This window comes from Acomys russatus, chromosome 5, assembly GCF_903995435.1.
Source record: "Acomys russatus chromosome 5, mAcoRus1.1, whole genome shotgun sequence".
NCBI classification, from domain to species: Eukaryota; Metazoa; Chordata; class Mammalia; order Rodentia; family Muridae; genus Acomys; species Acomys russatus.
In genome coordinates, this window is record NC_067141.1 from 32,346,762 (window position 1) to 32,366,913 (window position 20,152).

The following is a 20,152-nucleotide window of genomic DNA, read 5'->3' on the forward strand; positions in this document are numbered from 1 at the left end:
GGAAACTAGCAGCTTCTGCTACCTTGAGATTTGCTCCAATCACTTTGCTTTGATATAAAGGATATACAAAAAAGTTTCTGCCTTACCAGGAGGTTTCACTTCGTGAAAAATACCCTGGGGACTGCCTGGTACACTTCATGCTGCCTTAATTAGAAGAACTTCTACAGCCCCCACCCTGTAAGCAGGTGTGGATGGTGGGTCCCTAAGGGCTAGAAGGGTGCTAGAAACTCTATAAAGACGGGTTGTTAGGGACTGACTTTACCTTCATGCTTCACTTTCAGGGCTGAGTAGGTGGGGGAGGCACCCATGCAAAGCCTCAGGATGCCTGAGCAGGTAGACTTGGGAGTGTCGTACCTGCTGGTTTTCAAATAGTGCCATCATTTGCTCATGCTTGAAATTTAGAGGGCCATGTAAATCTTATGTCAAATTTAGCCGAAATGGCCTGAAATACTTGTTTCCATAGAACATGTGCCCAAAAGCCCGAGGCAAGGCTCAGCTCCCATTTGGGGTGCTATGAATCAGAACAGCACTTTTACATATCTGTGAGCCCACCCTTATTCGCCTTCCTGCTTCCCTCTCTTTGCAGTGTTGCTTGGAGGTAGCTGCATGGCCAAGTTCAGTGCCAGATCAAGTAGGTAAGTGGGCGAAGCGGGTGGCATGGGAAAGTCTAAACATTTGGGAAGTGAATAAAAGATTTTTCTTAAGAATATTACCCTCTCTTCCATGTACAACATCTACGCGCATATGTTAGGTTTTTTAAAAATTAATTTTAATGTTATTGTCAATTGCTTTATTTCATTAGAGACACAGACATGTAGATAGGGAATGTTGTCCATTTTACCTAAAGCATTGAAACACAGTTAACTATATTAGCTAATATGAGGCTTTTTCACCCTGTCTCTCCTTTTTCCCTCTCTTTCATTTAAGATAGGTTAGAGACAGAAAATTAGGACCACTAAGTAGAAGTATTTCTGAGGAGGCTGGTTTTTGTGGGACATAAACAAAGTGTGAACTCTCTGCTGCTGAAGCAATTGGTTAATGGGATGAGCTGATATTTAGGTAGAGAACATCCTGCCATTCAGAAAATTCAGGCCATAGACTTTCAGTCAGCTGCCAGAGATGCTGTAGTGAGAAGGGAGGTGAAAGTGACAGGTCCGCCACCCAGCCAAGATTCTAGTTGTGAGTCTCTGCATATCTGTGGCAACGCATTAGATAGAATGACATATTGCCTTAGTCTGTTCTGTGCTGCTCCAGGAGAATATCTGAAGTCTTTTATAAACTCACAAAGAGCAAAGACTTATTTATAAACGGCTTAGGAGTCTGGCGAGTCCAAGGTCAAGGGTCCCACATCTGACAGGGCTTCGATCCTTTGATATCCCAGGGAGAAAGGCAGAAAAGCAAGAGAACACACATTCATGGAGGGGATTGGGTGTGGGCACAAGCTAGTTTCCATGGCAACTGGGTCAGCATCTATAAGGGCAGAGTCCTTATAACCAATCACCACTTAAGACCCACTTCTCAGCACTGACACTGGAAATTAGTTTTTCTAATCGAAAATCTTTAGGAATGTATCCGACCAGCACTCTGCAGGCCCAGGCTGTAGATGACTGTGAACTCTGAGGCTCTCATATCCAGGTACGATGCGTGGGCTGGAGATACGCACCTTTCAATGCACGGCGTGTGGGAGCAGGATGTGGCCTTGCAAATGGATGGCAATACATGACCTGACCTTCATATCTGACTTTCACTGTCTTTCAGTGTTGGGATGTTTGTTCTTCTAATCTTTCTAGCCAATGAGATGACCTTAGCTCAATGCGAATCCCTCCCAAACTGACTCAGATTCGGTTTACATGGTCAACTTAACTTGTCTGTGCTGATTTGGACTCAGTGTGCTCAAATGCCCAGCACAACTAGGACTCATCAACTGTGCTGCCTTTGATTCTCTGCTTTCTCCTGGTTTAATGTTTGACATTTTGTTGATGCTATAACACACTTAACACTTTTTTTCCTTTGAAGTACACACTTTTCATTATCGCGTGACTCCAATTTTGAAAAGATGCTGCCTGGCAGCATATACAAAAGTCTAACAACTTTTATCCAGTTAGCACTTGCAGATCCACACATGCCACCCCCACCACCTCTCAGTCCCGTGTTTCCTTGTTCTGAAGAATACATTCTACACCATGACTCTGTCCTTTCCTTATGAAGCCTTTGCTCTCCATGTTCCTTAAAATCAGGGCTCGGCTTTTCTGTGTCTTGTGCTTTTTGCAATGCTTTGGGACCTAAAGGTTCTGCTTGGCTCTTTCTCCCATGGAGCTGGGGACTGGCTGGCTGCTCAGAAATAGGAAGTGAAGTGATGGTATGCTGTCAACTGCTCAGCAAAGCCCTGGCACCCAGAATGATCTTCCCCAGAGGGGTTTTGTTCCAGTGTATTGGTAAGGGAGAAGCAAGCCCCTCAGACCTGAGGCTCAGTATTGAAGTAAAATTGAATCTGGCTATAGGCCTAAAAGATCTCAATATTGTATTTATAATGTAAGTTTAAATACTTAACATTTTTATAATTGTGTGCTGAAGGGATACTTCACATTCTCAACAGGAAAGTAACATTCATCAAATGCCCACAAACATGCTAAGCACTGCCTGTGTAGAAAGTCTGAACACACACACACACACACACACACACACACACACACACAGTATCAATTGGTTGTTTTATTATTAGAGAAACCAACGCTCAGGAAGTGGAGACACTGGCCCTCAATCACACTGCTAGAATTCGATAAAATGATGCTTTAGAAGTAAGAAAATCTTAATTATTAGTCCCTACACTATTTACCCAGTGACTTAAAAGTCCCAAGTGCTGAAGGCTCACAGCACAGCACTAGGTAAGTGTTACTGAGTTTTAGCCTAGGGATTTAAAGCCTGTAGTGTTAATTATGTTCAAGTTATGTGACTTCACATGATAAAATAACATTCAACAATCTAAATTACAAGTCCTTACCCTCATGTGACAGGTTTTCACCTTTAAATACTCCTAAAGCCTCACATATCTAACACCACTCACTCAATTACCAATCCCTCACTCAATCTCCAGAACCTCACTCCATGGGAAAGAAAAGCTTATGGCTCCTGCCCCTCACCTTCCTCCACGCACCTTCAGCTTAGAACACACATTGTCTCCTTCCATCATATAGCAGAAATCTAAGGAAGTTAGTTTAATCATTTGAACAGGCTACACTTCTTCCTAAGTGTTGCCTAAGGCAACAGGAAACATGAGATTTTCAGTTGGGGATCTTAATTCAAATCCTGGTTTTAAATGAGATGCCCTTTTTGCTCTCAGAAAAACCCACTGCTCTGAGTTTCACTTTCATGTCTGTGACCAAAGGCACACCTCCCTCAGTGGGCAGCCATGACAGTTGAAATGACACAGGAAGTGTCTTGTCTCAGTGGTTAGTAATAGCCAGTCAGTGCAGTGTAATGGCTCTCAGAGTCAGTGCAATGCAGTACCATGCAGTGGCTCTCAGAGTCCATGAAATGAGGTACAGTGTGGTGGCTCTTAGGGGTGAGGATTGCTAATCTTTTGAGGTACTCAAGACCATTTTTTTTGGATCCATGAGTTCAAAAGTGTTTTCAAAACAACATGAGGACTTAAAAAAATTTTTTTAAAAACTTATTTTATGTATGTGTGCCTGCATGGGTGTACGTGTACCATAAACATGCAGGTGTCCAGGTCCATGGGAGCATGAAGAGGCCATAAGAGACTCTGAAACTGGAGTTACAGGCAATTGTGTTCTGTCCAATGTGAGTGCTGGGAAACAAACTATAGAAGAACAGCAAATAATCTTAATTTGAACCATCTCTACAGCTCCCACATTAAGATCTTACTTAGCTCATTCGCTAGGTCATACTGGTGCATTCCACAGGTGACAGAGCATGAGACAGGACAGACTGACTGCAGGCAAGACTCATCCAGAGTATTTAGTCACCCCATTCCCCACCGTGCTGTCTTAAGGCAGTCTCTTCCAGATACCCTCTGCATTGGAATCCCCTGTGAATCTCCAAAAACTGATCAAGGGTGTGGCTCCCACCACACACCAATTTAATTCATGTATGTGTTGGAATCTCCTGTAAGTCTTTAAAAACTGATCAAGTGTGGGGGCTCCATCTACACTCTGATGTCATTGATGTGTGCCCATGGTGCACTGGGGATTCTGGAAGTTCCTCGGATGATGTGAACGCGCAATCAAGTCTGTGACCCATTTAAGAGGTTTTGGAAATAAAACCAATGCCGTTCGGTACCCACACTACTTTGGAATATAAAGTTGTTTTGGGGAAAAAGTTATTTCTGTCAATATGTGATGACTCTTAATTTTGAAAGATCTAAAGGGCTTCATTCAGAAACTCAAAAAAGATCAAGATAGATAGATAGATAGATAGATAGATAGATAGATAGATAGAAAGAGATTGTTACATGAGTGAGACCTCTCAGGCTGTGGAGCCAGACTGCATGTTGTCGTGGACCTACCACTGCAAGCCTTGGGACCTTGAGCAAATCTTACCATTTTTGCACCTCATCTTCCTTGTCTGGGCATAACAATAAGATTTCCCTCAGGATATTTGTGAAGTCAAATGAGCATCAACTATATCATTTGGCACAAAGTTTAGGACATAGCAGTTCTGTCAATATTTGTCATCATTGGTTGTTTATTTGAGCATTTATCCTAGTTTTGCTTCTCTGTTGCTACTACAGCCAAAAGAAATTTGGGGAAGGAAAGGGGGGATTTGGCTTATACTTTCAGATAACAGTATCACAAAGGAAAGTCAGGTCAGAGACTCAAAGCAGGAATTTGGAGCAGAGACCATGAAGGAATACTGCTTACTCTTGTCTCTTACCCACTGTGGTAGTTTGAATAAAAATATCTCCCTATAGACCCATAGGGAGTGGCATGTCTAGGAGGTGTGGCCTTACTGGAGTAGATGTAGCCTTTTTGAAGGAAGTGTCTCAGTCTTCCTTCTTGTTGCCTGTGACTCCAGAAGGAAATCTCCTTCTCCAGCACCATGTCTGCCTCCATGCCGCCATGCTTCCTGCCATGATGATAATGGTCTAAACTTCTGAAGCTGTAAGCCAGCCCCAATGAAATGTTTTTCTTTGTAAGAGTTGCCGGGGTCATGCTATCTCTTTCACAGTAATAGAAATCCCAAATAAATACACCCACATAACCAGCTAGCCTTTTTTTTTTAATACAGCACTCCCCACTTGCTGGGGGATGATACCACCCACAGTGACATGGGCCCTCCCACATCAAGCATTACAGTGCCCCACAAACATGACCACAGGCCATTTTATGCAGGCAATTCCTCTTCTCAGGTAATTCTAGTTAGTATCAAGTTAAAAATAAAGACCAGCAAGCATGGTATAATCTTGTAAATATGGATGGATCTTAACAACTAACAATCTTGTGGCTTTAAGGTAAAATCTGCTGACCAACCCATTCTTCCTTCCAATTCTTCTTCCTGCCTCATGGAGCAGAAGCTTTTGTGTGGAGTCTCTTAGGGGACAACATATCAGGAGACTGTCTTGAGTAGGGAAGTCATATGAATTGGTCACCCTTGATCCATATCTTTGATTATAGAGTAGCCATGCCACAGTGAAGAAGAGGGGTGATTACACCAAGGTAATCATTCTATTTGAGGAGGAAATGCCATTGCCATGGGGGCAGGATGGGTTTCACCAGCCAAAATGATCCCCTTTGAATCACCCCCAACCCCCCTTTGCTTCAAGAATTGTGACCTTTATGTGTGTAAGTGTGTTGACTCTTTCTCACAAGCAGGACAGCCTCTAAATTGTATCATTTGGCATCTTTACTTGCACAGTGCTATTCAACAGCATTGCCCACATTCTTCTGAGGAGCATCCCAAAATTGAGGAAAAGAGGGAAATGAACAATTCAGCAATGCTGAAGATCATCAACATAATCAAAATCCCCTGCAACAGAAAGAAACAATGGAGTCATGACATTAGGACAGTGATGGGTTTTCTGATCACAATGAAGTAGCCATTACTACATAATAAACCTTCACCTCTCAAATTATGAAAGATAGTGGGCATATAAGTGATACCAGCGTAGCATAGGATAATATTTTTTAAAGAAAAATTAAACAGGATATTTGCCACATTATATTCCGGAAGTTCTCAATATCATAGGCACAGAATACACAGAGGGATGCGTATCAGAAAAAATTGCCTCTTGAAGGACAAAGAGAAGAAAGCCAATAGATAGGAAAATAGTAGAGACAAAATGGAAAAAAATGGGGGACAGAGAAGACTATTACTCCAGAAAAAGAAACACATAAAAAGAGACATGGATAGAAACCTAGGCTAAAGGTGCCACTCAGTTCTAATTGCTGCAGAGGACTTTTAAAGTAGGTTGCACCATGGTAGCTAAGAGCACACATAGCCATATATACCTGTCCAGGAGTCCAGAGGCTGGACCTTGGCACAGATCCCATTGAGGCTTGCCCTCTTCCAAGAGTAGCTCCTTCTATTGCCATTGCGAAGGTTCATGTGATTAACTGTCTGTTCTGTGCAGTATTTGTGTATTGTATCTTAATGATAGGTTGAATGACTATTTGAGACCACCTGGTTTATAACAGCAACCTAATATGCCATAGCATGAAGTATTTCAATACTCTGCACTTCTGTCACAGGAGCTGATATAGTTTCTTCTTTTTTCTGTGGTTTTCTTTCTTGTTGTTTATTTGTTTTGCTCTGAACAATGCTGCAGCAGTGCTCTCATAATACATGTGTACGTTCTGGTGATTTATTTGCAGTGTGGATAGACACTTGGCTGAGAGCTCTGTGTACCTTTCATGTAAGTGGCTGCTGTCTCCTTGCTGTGCCCTCTTAGATGATGATGCATTTTTACCGTGTCCCTTCCTGTCATCCTATTTTTCTCATTAATCATTGACGGAAGCCTGGAAGCTGAAGTGGATCTTGATTGAATTTTAGTGGATACCAATCATATTGATTAATAAATACCAGACTTTTGATAGAGTGAAATCAAGTTGAAGGGCTTTCTAGATGAATTTAAACGGAGGAAGCACTTCCTCTATTCATGGATCATTCAGTGTTTTTATCATTCAATGATGAATTTAGTCAAATGGTTTTCTTTTTATGTCCACTCAAATACCATGTGGGTTTCATCTTGTGTTTTGTTGCTGTGGTATAGTAAATACGTAGATTTCCTGAGCATACTTTTTATACCTGAGACACATGATATCTGGAGGTAGTCGGTGACCTTTTGCACCCATCACTAGATTCAACAGGCCTGTATCTGACTGAGGACTTCTACATCTGTATGTATAGGAAATATCGGCCTGTAGTTATCTTCGTGGGTTTTTTGGTGTTTGGGTCTGGTTAACTTCAACCTTACAAAACAGCCTGACACTGTCAGAATGATGCCATGTTAGTAAGATTGTCTACCAGTCATCTTGAACCTTGAACTAACAGGAGAAAAATACTCAAGCAGACAAGAAAGTCACAATCAATGGCTCATGGCTCTTTGAAGGAGATGCTTTTGCTCCAATAGTCTCAAATGGATAAGATAGTTGCTGATGATAAAGAGTCCGAGCTGCCCCATCTTATAATAGGACATCTGCTTTGGAATTTCTTTTCTTAATGGAGACAAGGGAGCTTTATTGGTTACAATATTGTGCTGCGCAGCCAGCCGAGAGCATTACAGCCAAAGGATACACACAGACAGGCTGCTTCAACTGTACCCATGCACCCAAGAAACCCTGAGCCACTGCCTGTGGCTGTGCCCTGCTTTCCATAGGCAGGTTCTGGCCTCTCTGATCCTGTGCTTGGAGCAGGAATGTAGAAGCCGCTGCACCTAGACTCCAAGGGGCGGAGGTGAAGCCAGAGCCACCTGCCTGGGCAAGTAGTGTGGACCAACAGAGCTGAGGCCCCAGCAAAGGACCTATCATGCATAAGTTTACTTAAGGGCTATCTATCTTCCTAGCCCTCTCAATCTTTAAAATACAAAAAAAAAAAATAGACTTTATTCTCTTAAAAATACAACCCATTCAATATGTGTTCTGAGCTGTGAAGCAGCAGGAAAATAGGACCTCTTTCCTATGACCTTGGTTGAGGTGGTTGAGGAGAACCCTGTTCCTCACTCAGGGTGTTTAAAAGGTAATCTCTAAAAAGCAGCTCTTACAACTGCTTTGGAATTTCTTAAGGGATATTTGAGTCTACATGAGGTACACAAGTGGCAGAAGGTGGTGGTTTTAGTAAGATTTTCTCTACCAGTGTTCCAGTATACATCTTCTCTGAACACACACACACACACACACACACACACACACACAGAGAGAGAGAGAGAGAGAGAGAGAGAGAGAGAGAGAGAGAGAGAGAGAGAGAAGGTTGTGTAATATATATTATAGGCATATAATCTCTTGCTGAAAGATCACAAAGAGTGATTATAGTGGGGCTTTCTTGGACTTACCAGGAGTATAAATAACAACATGGAGTCTTCTGTATAGTTTAAAGCTCAGGCCTTTCACTAGGGCGATCTCTCAGCTAGCTCATCTAACTAAACCTGACTATCTTGCCTATGACCCATCACATGGCTAGCTCTATATCTCTCTGCTCCACTGCGGTCCATCTGTTCCTCTCCATGTCTGGTGCTGAATCATCTCCTAGCGGGACCCCCGCCCCAAGTTCTGCCCCCTACTTACTGACAAGATATTGGCCATCAGCTCTTTAATATAACCAACCAACAACAAAACAACCTCTGATACAATTCTAGATTGGCTCTAGGCATAGAAAGCTGTATGACCGCAAGTATCTGAGCAGGTGGTGGATCATAGACATGACACCACCAATGTCCTGCTGGCATTTAATTCTATGCTGGTGCAGAATTAACAATTTGAAAATACAAAGGCACACTTCACACAATGTAAAAATGGTTACCTCAACAAATGATGAGATTGGATTACTGACAAAGGGACATGGCGTATCTTGTTTCTATTAGCCATTAAACATAGTCATTTCTTTTTGTATCATTTGAGTTGGGAAAAGTTATAGGGGATTCTAAAAGCTATTGGTCATTTGTCCCCAGATATCCTTTAACATTAGCAAGACTCAATTCAATTCTTGTCCATTCTTGGCTCATATTGTTGGTGTCTACTGCAGGTTAAAGTCACAGGGTCATGGAGTTGGGGCTGAGGAGATGGGGGGAAATCAGAAGTTTGGTTTCTGGTTAAAGTTTAAGTGTCTTTTTTCTTTATTTACTTTGCTCAGCCAGGATTCTGCACTACTTTGGGGCAGGGCACTTTGTCATGTCCTTACCTGAAGGATAAAAAGGCTATTGAGGGCCCAGATCACTGTAAACTTACCTTGAGTGGATGCTGACCCTCCATTTCTCTCTCATGATCAGATTTCAGAAGGCCAACACTGACACAGCTGAGACACTGAAGCTGCCTCACTGTTCTTTAACTTTCTCTTTCAAAAGTCCAAGTGCTAAGCTTTTATTTTACAAACTAATAGTAGTTATATCAGACTTTTAAGGTTTTAAAAATGTCTTAGAGGGAGTTTTATTTCTGTTTTACACATAGCACTTTGTTTTCAGAGAAGGGCTCATTTGGAAGTTCAGCTCAGGATGACCCGGATTCTCCTTTCTGCTCCCCTCCCCAAATTTGAGGTGGGGCTACTGCATCTAACCACAATAGAACATGTCCTTTTTACATAACTCCCATTCTCTTAGGTAATTTTCAGCTTCTCCAGTAATTCTGGAGGTCACTGGGATCCAAACTATTGCCTCATATTGACAAAGCATGCACTCTACCACTGTTAACAGCCAGTTAGTAGTCTTTAATGTGCTTATTTTACTGTCATTTTATCTCTATATAGACTTAGTTGTACCTTTTACATAATTTTTCACCAATTATCATACTGCTTGGGCCGAAAAGAAATGCCTGTTCTCAATTTACCATGCTTTATCAGAAATCTAACCTAAATATTAAAACCAAATAAAAACCATAGACAGTCACAGTTATAATGTATACCAGGAACTATGAACCATGAAAACACTGCCAAGTCTCTGTTTTTTAGAATGATTTTGTATTTGTGTTATCCTTATTTATTTGCGTGTTTTATACCTTTTATAACCTATGAGTGTTTATTGTTCTATTCCACAACACCTGGCATAATATTGGCTTAATACAATGGGCTCTTGAATGAGCAAAAGGAAATATACAGGTGTCTATAATGCCATCTGGACAGTGCTGACTGAGTGCTAACCTTTTTGTTTAAACCATCTGCTTCTCACTCTAGAAGTGGCACTCGGTACTTACAATGAATAGAATGGTAATAACACCACACTGAGTACCGTCTGGAGAATAGCCACAGATGAATTCTCCATCTAGAAGGAAACCAAATACGAGGAGAATGATTCCAGCTGCTGCTCCCAAGGCACTAAGTAAATTCATCACGTGGCTCAATTTTATCTGCAACAGAATCAGAACATAAATACAAAACTCAGGCCTACTGTGTTCTACAGGTAGAATAGTAGGGAGTGGGTGACTGGAGAGCTGGATTTTCCCAACGTCGAGAAACAACCATGTATTTTTCTCCCATATATACAACTCATACCTATGTATTCAGGCATCCATCCATAGAGAATCTTTCCGTATTCAGTGCCTGCGTTGCCTTGCATTCAAATAGAGGTAGCTATGGCCTAATTAAATGCTCATTTAAGGATTGTGTTAAACTAAATGCTGCATTTATAGGTCACATTTACATCTTCCTAAAACTACAAACATTTAGGGCTATGAGATGATGGCTCAGCAGGTAAAGGTGCTTGATTACTGACAACCTGAGTTCCATGCCTGGGACCCACATGGCAGGAGAGGACCAACTCCTACAAGCTATCGTCTGATCTCCACAGGCACACGGCGGCATAGAAATGAACCCCCATCCCCCAAACCACAAATCTAGTAAATAGCAGCAAACACATGTTAAAACTACAAAATTTTAGGATGGTCTTTGATGCAAGTAGTTTACTGACTTATTACTATAATGTCTTTGTTTCTTTGAGTAAGAAAGACTACTGCACATTTATTTAGATCAGCAATGTATTCTTTACTTCTGAAGTCTGCTTGTGATTTAATTACTGTGCTTTTCCCGTGAAGCAAACTACAGCCTGTTTAAAGTTATCTGGTATCCAGGATGCACAAACACTACTCATGGAAAGAACAAATGAGTGGATGACTGGATTACTCAGACCCAGTCTGCATTAGCAGCTGGGGACCACGGATGGAGTCACCGACCTTTTCTGTGTCTCAGTATCATCATGTAGAACATGAGACTTAAATATGACAACCCAGAAAAGTGTCCCTATACTAATGGCTTCTGATTCTGTGATGATTTTCAAAGTTAGGAAAGTTACTTAACAATTATTATTTTTAGTAAAGTAGAAATAGAACTCACCAGAGTGTCTGTAGTTTTTCTTTTCAGAGCAATCAGAAAGGCTCCAGAGTTAATGAACTACAAAAAAAGTAAGGAATAAACATGGTAAGATGATACTGAGACTCTCTCAGGTCAGGTCTCTGCCCATTTCTTCCTTATGCCTTTCTTTTAAGTTCACAGAAACCCCAGGGGAGTGAGGAGGGTGAGGCATCTCACATAGCTGTCCACAGAACAGTGGACAAAAGGCTGGATCTGCTTTAGTCTGAGTCACCTGTTTGAACAAAAGGATGTTTCTACAGTACTGGCCTTTCATTTCCTCATCCATTTTCCTGTTATTGATCTGTTATTTGTATTGTGACTCAACTTCCAAATGACACCAGTGTCATAAGTTTATGAGTGCTAAGCCATATAGTCATTACAGTTTAACCAGTGTGTTCTGTTGGGGTGGAAACATGAGGTACAATTTCACCCAACAGACCATGGTACAAAAGAGAGAGGCAGGGGGGAGAGAGAGCAAGAAAGCGAGAGAGAGAGAGAGAGAGAGAGAGCGAGAGAGAGAGAGAGAGAGAGAGAGAGAGAGAGAGAGAGAGAGAGAGAGAGAGAGAGAGAGAAATTAGTTTTTATGGAGGTGGGTCAAATATGGCAGCCTCACTGTCCATAGGAAACTTAAAGTTTGAGTTCAGTCTAGCTGTATTTAAATTTCTAGACTTGTCCTCCAGACACATGCAAATGCTCTCCAAGTCCTTTCAAGAGACATTGAAACCCCTCCCTTTATACCAGCACCCCCTGTTTCCATCTTTTGTATATTCTTTTCACCTAATTAGACAACTCCTCATCTTTTAAGCCTTGGTTCAGCCGGAAACGACTCTGGACAGGGTCTTTTCCTCTGGAAGCAGCTTCTGTGTCCTCCATCAGTACTTCTCACACACTATGATCTGAGGACTTGCCACCAGGGAATGGCTTTGACTGAATCCTCACACCCTGCCCATTCTTTGATGCTCAGTAGGCACTAAGTCAATATAGATTGCGTGCAATTAAATAAGCATCTCTATGTGCTCAGAAGGCACACTCGGGAGCTGTCTCTGGCCCCACTTCTTCACTTTCTGCAGAGTAAACTGCTTGCTTATTAGCATCAGAAGTAACACCCACAGGTGTAAGAAGTGTGCTGATCTCTTGGCATGTGGTTTTTTTTTTTCTTATTAGATTGAATGCCCACTGGAGGATAATCATTCTGCTAAAATATGGATGCTCATTGTCTTGCTCTGCAAATACAGTTTATCATATGTTGCAAGTAATTTTGGATGAATTAATGGACCATTAAACAACCATAAAACACAATGAAATATTTCCTCCAAATTTCAAGACTCAAAGATGGGCTACCATCAACTCTGGTGAATCAGTAGAGCAGAGAGGTTGCTCTATTTGCAATGAGGTTAATGTCTTTGTGGCATTTTCTGCAGAATCACACGCACAAATCTATCTTGTTTCATAACTAAGAATTCATTCATTAACACCTTTCCTGGTTGGCATGCCTTTAAACTGAGCTAAATGCACAATACTCACCAAAGCAGAGCCCCAGAATGGATATCCGGAGATGAGTATAAAAGGAAACCTTGGGTATGGGTTTACCAACATGAAAAGGAAAACAACTCCAAACGAAAAGTTCATGATTCCAAACAAGATCTGCGTGGTCTGAAAACAGAGGGAAAAGTCAGCTTAGAAAAAGGATGGGGGTGGGACCCATTCGACTTGAATTTTTAGTTCAAAGATTTGGCAGTCACCCTCTTTACAGCCAAGGGAAGCATAACAGATGCCCCTTGATGTTTTCTTAATCTCCCCCATGCCATGTGATAATTACTAGGAAGGAAATGAGTCTAACCCAGTGCTCCTGACCTCAGCATCAGCTGTGCCACGAGTAGAAGCTGTCAGGTCCTCTTTTTGTCTCACTAACATCCCCAGCTCTTCAGCACACACATGTAAATGTTGACTTTTAAATTACTGAACCAGCCTGGCCTCACTGGACACTCAGGGAAATTCACCTGAACATGAACAGCACTCTGCACCCTCTGAAGCAGGGCTGTATTCCCAGGCCCAGAGCACTCCTCATGGGCTGTTCTTTATCCTCCCTGCCCCATGCTTGTGAAGCATGTTCTCCATACAGTTAACATTAGGCAAGGGGTTGATGGGTACTAGAGAAGTCTTGCTGAGGATGACAAAAAGAGCAGAAAGCTTCTGGCCCAGGGGTTATGTCCTCTGCAATCTTTTCAATATATTTCCTCGGTCTGGGTGAGATCTTTTGCTACAGCACCAACATTTAGTGGCTGAGTCCTAATTGTATTGTATGCATTTTTATCACATCTGGCAGATTATCCCTCTGGAATGTCCCACTACCAACTTATATTCCTTATATCTTAAAATGGGTCTACTTTCTCCCTTTAAGCCTGATTTTCTGACTTCTTTTTCTCTGTTGTTGATGCTGCCATCATTTTAGGTCTAGGGTTTTCAGGTCACATGTTCTCTTCAAGTTCCTTGATTGCAAGAATCCCAGAGTAGTTAACTTTTCTATTATCTCTCTTTGTAAAATCATGCATACTTCAGCCAGCAAGATGGCTTAGCAGGTAAAGGTGCCTGCCACAAAGGCTGGCAAACTGAGTTCAGTCCCTGGAACTCACATGGTGGAAGGGTAGAACAGACTCCTGCAAGTTGTTCTCTGTCTCTACACACGTGCTGTGGCGTGTGCACGAACACATACATACACGCAAACAAATGAATACATGTAAAAATATAAATAGCAATCTGAAAGAGAAATTAAAAATACACATTTGATTTTTATCTCTTTTCCTGTCGTATACAATGTTGGGATGCTTATTTCATAACTTTTATGTTTCTCCCACATATTGATGGCTGTGTAGAGATATCCCTCCATCATCCATCATCACCCAGAGCTCTCACTGGCTTCTTTCGTGTACCAATATGCAAATGAGACTCTTCATGTTTCTTCTTGGCTTCTTAGCTCATTTCTTGTACCACAGAACACTATTCTGTTGTGTGGGTTTGCCAGAACTAATTTATCAAGCAGGGTAAAATTCTTTTTTAGTCTTCTTAAACCTTCTAAACCTGGGTTGACCTCTCCCAGTTCTCCATCACTGTCGCCTCCCTATTCCTCCCATACTTAGCTTCCAATGCTTTCTGCATCTATTATGCTTCTGTGCTTTCATTTCATTTCTACTGGTTGAAATTCCATAATTTCTTCAGAGTTCATATTAAATGTCCATTTCATTGTGAAAGGTGCTTACTCCTTTTACCTGGAAATAACTGTTGTAACTATGGGGCTCCCCCTCTCACCATCACCGTACCTCAAACATAACTGACTACTTTCCATCTGCCCATCATCCTAAAAAAGGTTTGATAAATAAAATTAGTTTTTGTGGAATGAATGAGTTGACAGGCAGAGAAATGAATGTTTGCCAGGGTCCAACCCTGAGACAGAAAAACTACAGGCAACTAATGACTTCTAAGAAAGATGTTGTTTGCTGGCCTTCCTGATTGGGTGGGATGGTTTCCAGGAAAGCCACAACTCCAAGGCCTAGGAAGGTATCCTAGCTCTGAGGTGGGACAGTGTTCCAGGGTATCCTGAGACATAGGAGCCCAGGAACCACACGGCTCTGAAAGGATACCTCCTCTGCAGAGTTACTGCAGGTCCTAGAGGAGGGTTACCTCAACTCCTGATAAGCTGAGAAGTTTAGAAGCCTGAACTCTGCTCCTTCTCCAGCCAATGCAGCTTCTGAGGGAGGGTTTCCTAACCCTAGCTGAGATGAGGAGCTTAGGAGTCTGATCTGCTCTCCTTCAGTTCTTCTTTCTTCTCTTCTTCTTCCAATGAGATAGTTATACCAGGCAGCAAATCTCTTAAAGGAGATTCATTGGAGGGACAAATCCAGGAGAGGGATGAATACAGGAAGTGGCTGCCTCTGCTCCCACGAGAGGGCTGCAGGAAACTGGGCAGACACAGCCTTTATATAGGATTTCTTAGGGGGTAGAGCTTTCTAGGGCAGGGATTTTCAGAGTGAAGATTGGTGAGATTTTAAGTCCTGAGTTTGGGGAGCTCAGGAATTGGTGAGTTTTCCTACTCAGGGATTGGTTGGTTCTCCTGCTCAGGGATTGGTGGGTTTTTGTTCAGACCTCAAATTAGCATAATCTGAGATCAATCCTATTGAGGGACTGGAGATGACAGTTATAGAGGTGCTGGTGGTGGTGGGATCAGTTGGGCTGCTGGAGCTTTCTTAGGCAGGGGTCTGGCCACTTTATCCCGGAAGGAGTTATACAGTTTACAAAGTACAAAATTTACAGAGTCCGTGACAGGGAAGCCTTTTCAGTATGAGTAGCTGACAGAAACTGAAGAGGAGGGGCTGCTCTTGCCCATGAAGGCAGTAGGCTGAAGCAAGAAAGGCTGTCATCACGGACAGCTCCCATGGTGACAGTGGACATTTCGAGGCAGGAAAGGTGTTTGCTCCCATCATAGCAGTAGGCTGAGGAAGAAAAAGTCACCACAGACAGTCCCACTGAAGAGCTGACAGGAGCAACCATTTAGTTGCCTCCTGTCTCTATAGACCCAGGGAAGGAAGGAGGGGCTGGCAGCCCTGAGGTGGGAAGAAGGGGATGACAGTTTACCACTTAGAGCTTTAGTGCCTTCTGCTCAGGGCCTGACACAGGTCTTGGGGAGGGGTGCATTGGGGCTCTGACCTCAGTGGGGGAAGGGTAGTTGGCAGTAGGCCGCCTCCACTTGGAAGGATGGGCTGCTTTGGCTTCTGAGGGGCGGACCACTATCTCCATTGAGATTAGGGAGAATTGATCTTGTCTAGCGATAACCCCCCACCCCCTCCCATCTCCCCACCCCCGCTAATTGATTACCCAAGTACAAGTGGTCAGCAACACTGATCAGACTCAGCAGACTGTATTCATGCATTTGTACATATCTATCTATCTATCTGAAAACAATAACAATTAAAGCAAAAGGGACAAGTTTGAAAAGGAGCAATGGGGGAGGTGTCATGGGGGAGGTTGGAGGAAGATGATGTACTTATATTTTTAATTAAAAAAATTAAAAAAAGGCTATTCTGAAAATCTCTCTCTCTCTCTCTCTCTCTCTCTCTCTCTCTCTCTCTCTCTCTCTCTCTCTCTCTCTGTGTGTGTGTGTGTGTGTGTGTGTACTGTATAAAACTATGAGCTATGAGCTCTGCTTGGGAAGATATAAAATATGTAGCAGTTTGCTAAGACAGGGAATCTGGCCTAACTTCTATTTGGTTGTCATTTTTCCTTCTGCTTTCTTAGACGGATGAGAAAAATCTCAAAGGCGATTAGTTCAGAGGCTGTCGAAGGACACTGAGTGTGTTCATCTTGTAATTTCCTAGTCACAGAATCTTGTGCATAATTTGTATAGAAGCACAATCCATACTTTCTGAATTGCGTGGAAATGAAATTTGGAGTTGGTTCCTATTGAAGAAGGTGTTGTAGCAGGTAGTTTCTTACTGCCCCCTGCCCCACTCCCTGTAGAGAAGCGTAGGAACACGTTTTGCTTACCCCTAAGATCTTCAATTTTCTAATAAGGATTTTCTGCACTCGATTTTGGGAATTGTAGGCCGTGGCTGTAAGTCCTGTTGTTTGGTATTCTAGAGTGGTGACCTCTCGAGGACACACCAAAAACAAGGGACTGTGTGAATCTGTATTGTCTGAATCCATGATGGTACAGTTGATCTTCTCAAGAGGAAGAAAAGGATGTATCTGGCGCTCCCACTTAGACCATGTTTGTTTCCTGGCCTGAGGCTGCCTAGAGCACTGGCACTGGTGTACTTTGGCTTAGAATTGTAGAACCATAAAGTCACAGAGTCATGGAATCTCAGGAATGGTGAAGAGCCCAGAGATATGAATTAAAGTGCCCCTGTCTGTGTATTGGATTGGAGCAGCTGACTAGTGGCCTTGGTTTGGTCAGAAACACTGTGTCTTTAAGCAATTCATAAACTCCTCTCTTCTCACAACTTTCTCATATGTATATGAGCCTATGAAGTATTTCATTTTCCAAACTTCTAATTTTTCTATTTCAGATGCAGTGAGGGTATAATCTCTCAGGCCTTAGAATTAACTAGAGACAACCCATATTCACCTTGCCTCTCACTTTATTATTATTTTTGCTTCCTCATTTTAGAAGATTTATTTTATATGTCAACGTTGTTTGTCATGTTTTAATTCATTCAAGCTACTTTTCATGATCCACCACAGGATTCAGTCCTCGAAACATGAAAATCCAGACTTAATCCAAAACCCTTATTTTCTTTTTAATGTATATTTTATTTATTTTAATTTATTTGCATTACATCCTGATTGTTATCCCCTTGCTCTTATCTTTCCATTCCCGCCTTTCCTCCCTTTTCTGCCCTATTCTCCTCCCCTAGGCCTCTGACTGGGGTAGCCCTCCTACCCCACTGTCTGGCCACAGCATATTAGGTCTCATCAGGATAGCCTGCATCCCCTTCCTCTTATGTGCCCAAAAGGTCATATTACCAAGGGACAGTGATCAAATCGTAGGCACCAATGGACAACTCATTTTCCGAAACCTTTTTTAAAAGTTAAATCTGTTTATTCTTTGAGAATTTCATACATGTATCCAACGACCATTTCTATGTCTCATTCTCAAATTGGTTTATTTACTAGCTCTAGGCTCAAGATAAAGGTATCTATTAACGTCTATGTTCATATCAGTTTATATATGTATTGAAACATAATGTCTTATTTGGAATAATGATATAATAAGGATATTTTGAGTGAGTTATAACATTCTTGGGCTATAGGTCAATTTTAGTAATAATAAAAAATGCTATCAGTCAGAATTATTTCTTATTTATGTTCTAACTATGGTGGTCTAATATTTTGTCTTGATTTATTTCCATAGTTCATTTTGGCTATTTGGCTGAATATGTATCTATGAGCTTAATATAAGAACCTTGACAGCATTGCACTGAGTTGTTACAAATGTGATTGTCCTGTGTTCTCTACCACAGGTGGTGGCTTGCTGACAGACATCACATGGATGTCTATCCGACTTCTGATCTCAGTTGCACAAAGCTTTCTCTATATCCGCAATTCCTAATTTCCTACATTACAAAATCTCCTTTCATGAGGGGACCTCTAATCTATAAATGGTTTATGAATGATTGGATACTATATTTTAAGCTTTAATGCTCTCCAATCAAACCTTTACCTTGTTGCTAACTATTATGGTGGGTGATGCAAGTGGTCAGACTGAGCCTGAGGCCTCTTCTCTGATGTCCTTGCTGGGTGGTTGTAAGAAAGGCTTCCGTGTTCTTTTATTTATGTTATGCTGTAGATGAGGCTTAATTTTCTTCGTTTTTAAATTTTTTGTCTTTCTATTTAAAAAAATGCCCTCTTTCCAAAGACCCATATCCAATCTGGCAAGTGTCTTCTGCTAGGAGGTCACCAAATCCTCTGGGTGGGACATTTGCTCTTTAAATCACAAACAGTGACTCTTATCTTCATTTTATCCCATGAAGGACTGTGGAAAGCCCATTACTTCTCCCAGTGTTTTCAGCTATTTGAGGAGCGTCACAAGGAGACATGAGAAGAAGAAAGGAACTTGGTTTCTGCTTTGCTGAGCTGCCCTGGGCTACTGCCTCAGCTTTTATGGGTGGAGACTCCTCCTCACCACGTGGTCCTGCTGGTTATTGTGCTGAGTCCTTATTACCTTCAAGACATAATGACGTAGCATCTCAAGCTGTGTAGATTATTTTAGAATAAAAACAGCAAACATTTTCGTAGAACCCACAAAAGCAGGGAGTTCCCCTGGATGTTTCTTCTGACATATACTTTCTAATGCCTATTCATTGGCTTATCAGTATGTCCCTATAACCTCTCTCTGTATAGTGTTTCCTGTGTAACTACTGAGGATTTTGCTGTCAAAGACAAAATGGTATTTGAATTATGAGGTCAGATTTTTTTTTAATGCCCTTGCACTTTCTACCATCTAAGGGGGAAAAAAGGTTTGTGTTAGCATATTTGGGATGTCATAACCGAGTACCTGAGACTGGGTGATTTAAGTAATACACCTTTATTTATAATTTTAGAGAACAGAAAATACAAAATATGGGTGCCAGAAATCTTAGATTTTTAATTTTTTAAAGATTATAATTACATGTCTCCCTTCCCTTTGTTCCCTCCAATCTCTCCCATATACCTCTCTGCTTGTCTTCAAATTAATGGCCTCTTTTTTTCATTATGAATATATATATATATATATATATATATACACATATATATTTATTTCTAAATATAATCTGTTCAGACTATATAGTGCTACTTGTATGTTTTCAGGGCTAACCATTTGTCACTGGACAACCATTTGGTACGCCCTTCTCCGGGAAAGACCTATTCCCTATTCCCAGCTTTCCTTGGTTGTCTTTGGTTCTTTGTGTAAGGTTGAGGAATCATGGAGTTTTCCTTAGACAGTTATGCATGTCAATTGGTGTCATCGTCATTTATCTCATGTTTGGGCAATCATGTTGGTAGGTCTTTATGGATATAGCTTCTGATGTAACCACAAGATACAATCTCACAGCCAGATCCCTGATTATGTGGCTCTTACAGTCTTTATACCCCCCTCTTCCACAGCCTTTCT

General features: G+C 41.7%; 1 protein-coding gene across 1 annotated transcript; it reads right to left on the reverse strand.

Moving 5' to 3' along the window:
* Nucleotides 1-5,880: 5,880 nt before the first annotated feature.
* Nucleotides 5,881-17,205, reverse strand: Ms4a5 (membrane spanning 4-domains A5). The gene is made up of 5 exons (XM_051147072.1): nucleotides 17,047-17,205; nucleotides 13,033-13,161; nucleotides 11,491-11,547; nucleotides 10,356-10,508; nucleotides 5,881-5,985 (listed from the first exon to the last, which is right to left on the reverse strand). Exons 1-5 carry the CDS (start codon nucleotides 17,203-17,205, stop codon nucleotides 5,881-5,883), a joined length of 603 nt encoding a protein of 200 aa, XP_051003029.1.
* Nucleotides 17,206-20,152: the final 2,947 nt, after the last annotated feature.